Genomic DNA, 835 nt, shown 5'->3' with positions numbered 1-835 from the left:
GTGCCCAGGCTGGTGGGGCTTGGGGTGTGTTCTTGTGGTGCTGGTAAACCAATAATCAGGCCCTCTGGGCAATTTTGCTCTTGCCCAGGCTGTATCTGAGGATGCAAATGTGATAGATGAGCACCAGTTGGGACTGTTGCTGGGTTTCTAGAGAAGGCAGCAGGCTCTTTTGGGGTCCTGTGATGTGGGACAGGGCCTGAGGGAGTTGGGGTGCCTCAGTTCTGTGGTGTTGGCTGGGATTCAGCTCTCCAAGTCTGCACAGGACAGCAATTCTCTCCCTTTCAACTCTGCAGCCTCACAGCCTGATTGCCAATGTTATAGCGTCCTCGGCACTGGGCTTCCACATGGGCCGGGACGGACAGGTCTCCCGCCATCTCTCTGAAGTGGCCTCGGCCCTGCGTTCCTTCTCCCCGCTCCAGTCTGCCCAGCAGCCTCCCAGTGGCTTCCAGACGGCGGGAAGGGATGGAGAGGGAGCCCAGCCTCGGGGCGCCAGTGCCATGACAGCCTCTGGGTAAGCTGCAGGCTGGAGCGAGGCAGCCTGACGCCTTGCGAATTCCTTAAACCCTTGGCCGATTGCCATCCTGTTGCCCTAGGTGTGCGGTGGTGTTTGTCTCTGCGGCTTGGGACAGTAAGGGACGCGTTCGGCAGCAGAGTTAGGCCTGGGTGCTTAGTGTGGCCCCAAAAGACGGCGTTGGGGTTCTGGTGTTCTCCTGTAGGTACCACTGTGGCATGAAAAAACCCTGCTAGGGAAGAGGCAGTGGCACAGCAGGGGTTGTGCATCTGGGGAGATCCTACAGAGGGCTTGTTCCCACGCAGCCCAGGAGTGGGGCGCTGC

General features: G+C 59.5%; 1 protein-coding gene across 1 annotated transcript in view; it reads left to right on the top strand.

Moving 5' to 3' along the window:
• ATG9A (autophagy related 9A) overlaps positions 1 to 835 on the top strand; it is a gene marked incomplete at its 3' end in the record, with an annotated part of 7,529 nt that overhangs the window by 5,804 nt on the left and 890 nt on the right. The window contains 1 exon segment of the mRNA XM_009879115.1: positions 254 to 528. Coding sequence (XP_009877417.1) covers positions 254 to 528 — 275 coding nt within the window.

This window comes from Apaloderma vittatum, unplaced genomic scaffold, assembly GCF_000703405.1.
Source record: "Apaloderma vittatum isolate BGI_N311 unplaced genomic scaffold, ASM70340v1 scaffold32661, whole genome shotgun sequence".
NCBI classification, from domain to species: Eukaryota; Metazoa; Chordata; class Aves; order Trogoniformes; family Trogonidae; genus Apaloderma; species Apaloderma vittatum.
This window is presented reverse-complemented; position numbering and strand designations above follow the sequence as displayed.